At 30.6% G+C, this 3,221-nt stretch overlaps 1 protein-coding gene across 1 annotated transcript in view; it reads right to left on the bottom strand.

The window, feature by feature from the left end:
• LOAG_17848 (SH3 domain-containing kinase-binding protein 1) overlaps positions 1-1,294 on the bottom strand; it is a 10,961-nt gene extending 9,667 nt beyond the window's left edge. Inside the window, exon 1 of the mRNA XM_020450512.1 lies at positions 1,174-1,294. Coding sequence (XP_020305791.1) covers positions 1,174-1,288 — 115 coding nt within the window. The 5' untranslated portion in view covers positions 1,289-1,294. The remainder of the gene's footprint in view (positions 1-1,173) is intronic.
• Between the last annotated feature and the right edge of the window lie 1,927 nt (positions 1,295-3,221).

Raw genomic sequence — 3,221 nt, 5'->3', positions numbered from 1 at the left:
TATATATATATATATATATATATATATATATATATATATATATATATATATATATATATATATATATGTAATGATTAAAATGATGCATTTTTACTCGTCAAAACATCTTAAAATATTCAAAAGGAATGAATGTTCGCATGATTCCTTTATTGCAAACACGTCCAACCATCAATTCACTTATCGGAGAAAAACCGGTTCAATAATATGAGGTACGATTACAAGGATCGACTGGTAACAATTCGGGTCGTTTACATAACTGAACGGTCAAAAGAATATCAGTCTTCCGTACACAGCAACATAAAAAAATCATGGAAAGAATGTAAAACAAATACAAAATTATTTCCTTTCAAGGAGAAAATCATGCACTACTTTTGTACTAAATGCATCCTGCTTCATTTAAAACTATGCTAATTTTCTCACTCGTCATGAACTCTTTTTACCTTTTTTTCCTGATTTTCCAGTTTTATATATTACAACATATAATAAGGCATATTTAGTTTAAAATCAGACACGAGATGACAAATGATAACTATGCATCTTGCATAACATCCTCATCATGCGGAAAAATGTAACGGTAGGTTAAGGAGAGAATTCAATTACATTCTCATGACCTCAAACTCAAGTTGAGAAATAAAACAAGTATAGTACTAGCATATATAACTAATAGCATTTATTTGAACATTTCTTGTTCTCTATATCTTAAAATGCAATAAATTGAAAGAAACACAAATACAACCTTATATATCCTCTCTTGGTTATACAAAAATAGCAAAGAGCTTCTGGACTTGTAATGGATTCAACTTGAAGAAAATGACAATCCATCTTTTCGCCGTAAAAATGAATTCCTAAATCTCACATAAGTACCCACTGTCGCATGAACCAGTGCTACTTTAAAAGCTACATATCACAATATTCTATGACTGGATTTCGGACATTGTATGTCCACTTCTTATTGAGAAGAGCAAAAAAGAACCGCTACACTCCCTATATAATACATTTCGTGACCTTTTAAGAGTTTTATAGCATTTTAGGGACATTTATTTTGGTTAGCTTTATAGTACCCGCAAGTGAGGTGTATTAAATTTCAGGATTAAAACTTGAAAGAGTTTGGAAAGTATTATCTGTGTTCGAATTACAACATTCAGAGAGAACAGAACTGGTTAAATTGCTTACCAGATCGTCTCAAACTGACATCTACCGATGATGCTGCTGTTGTCTTGTTCAGTTGTGAAAGATCTCTGCTCAAACGATTTACCAGTTTTGCAACATTACCCGACCTCAATTCCATCTAAAATAGTCTTTTTCATAATCAAATCAGATGATGAAGAGTAAACAACCATCGATTGGTAACAGTGAGACAACGACATAAAACGCTCCCTGCTTTAATAATCATACTCTTTTGGTTCAGTTTGTTCGAATCAACTTATATCAATCAACCCACTTTCTTCCCAACCCAATTTGATGCTAACACCAATTTGACTTAGCAATGATTTCCTTTTGGTTTAATATCCTATTCATCAACGTGGGTCTAGTGCAGGGAACATATACCGAATGTGCAAAATTCAATATGAGATATCATGCACAAATTATTCATCAAATTTACTCTGATCTTTATCATACGTTACCATACTGCACTCTGACATTTTCAGTAAATTTTACCACCATAACGCAGAACTGATGGCTAAAATCTGAATGCTTAACAGTGACAAATTTTAAATTAAGCCTCAATTCATTATCCGAATTAGTACCGCCAAATCATTGTTTATAATAGATAGTCTGAAAAAACCTAGGATATAAACCTTACAAAAGATTAACGATAATGACCGTTTTTCTTAACAATCGGACAAAGCTAATAATTTATTGGTGCTCGAGTTGCCCGACTCCAGTCAATTAACGTACAGTAGTGATATTTCGGCATGTATGATATCTCGAATGCTATCCAGTCATCCTTCCAACTCACCCACCTGTTGTTGTGGAGAGATATTTAAGCAATGTCGTCCCATTGCTTTGATTAAATTTCATGTATTTCGAGCAAAGGCAAAAAAGTAAATAAGTAAAATCAAAGATGGGAATTTCAACAAACATGAGAAAAAAAAAAAACATTCTCATTCAGTATTTCGGGTTTGTAGTGGAAAATGCATTTCACTTAATAATAGGACAGATCTAATACTATGGGTCATCGCAAAAAAAAGAAAAAGAAAGGAAACTACTGAATTACCAGAGATTTTCGATTTTCCTAAACTCATTCATAAATGAATAACCGAGAAATCGAAAGACCGGAACATTGCAAATTTCACATAGATATTTGCAAGTCTAAAATTGTTTCCACCAGATCATTAAGCTTGTTAGCTTCAGCATTACATATATGCGATTATTATATTTACACTATACTGCATTAATTACTCTCTCAATCTACGGTAAACATATCAGGGAAAAAAGAAACCAGGAAAACAACAAACATTAATTTCGCCATCTCATCATCTGTTTCACGGTCCAAAGTAATACTGGATAACAGCGATGTGACACACTTTTTGTCTCATCCATGGAATAGCTTACTAATTGTCGTGCTTATTTTCAAGAAGGTTCATTTTTTTTTTCACCTGCTTTTAAAGCTTTATTAAATTTAAACAAGCTGATTATCTGGTATTTTCAGTTAAATCAATACCTAAATTACACCGAATTTTTTGTTTTTATTTAACTAAAATAAATTGAAACGAATTGACAGGTAATATTTACCTGGAATAATAATGAATATCTCCTATACAGGTATCGGATGGAAATAAATTGACAAATAATTGATAAAGAAATTGCATGAAAATTTATGGAATAATTTAACCTGTATACAATATTTATTATCATCTTTGTTTGAAGATAATTGATTGGTTATCTATTCGATTGATTTAGCTATCTATCTATTTATCGACCGATTAATTGTTCAATCTATCCATCTATTCTATCTATCAATCAGATATCCTTTATCATCCCTTTCCACAAAATTTACAACCATTACCAACGAATATATAAATGGGAAATTTATTCCACAATAAAATATTAAATTCAATTAAAATAGTTCAGGTAAAAATCACTGGAGCAAAATCTTTCTAAATTTATCAAAATTTCAACACTTTTTTTTTTAATATGGAAATTTTGACAATGTTTTCAGAATAATATTAAAATATTTCATCAAAGATTTGTAAAAAAAAAAAAAAAAAAAAAAAAAA

The sequence above is a fragment of the Loa loa genome (assembly GCF_000183805.2).
Source record: "Loa loa unplaced genomic scaffold supercont3.139, whole genome shotgun sequence".
Lineage (NCBI taxonomy): Eukaryota > Metazoa > Nematoda > Chromadorea > Rhabditida > Onchocercidae > Loa > Loa loa.
The sequence above is the reverse complement of the archived record's forward strand: the minus strand, read 5'-3'. Positions and strand labels throughout refer to the sequence as shown.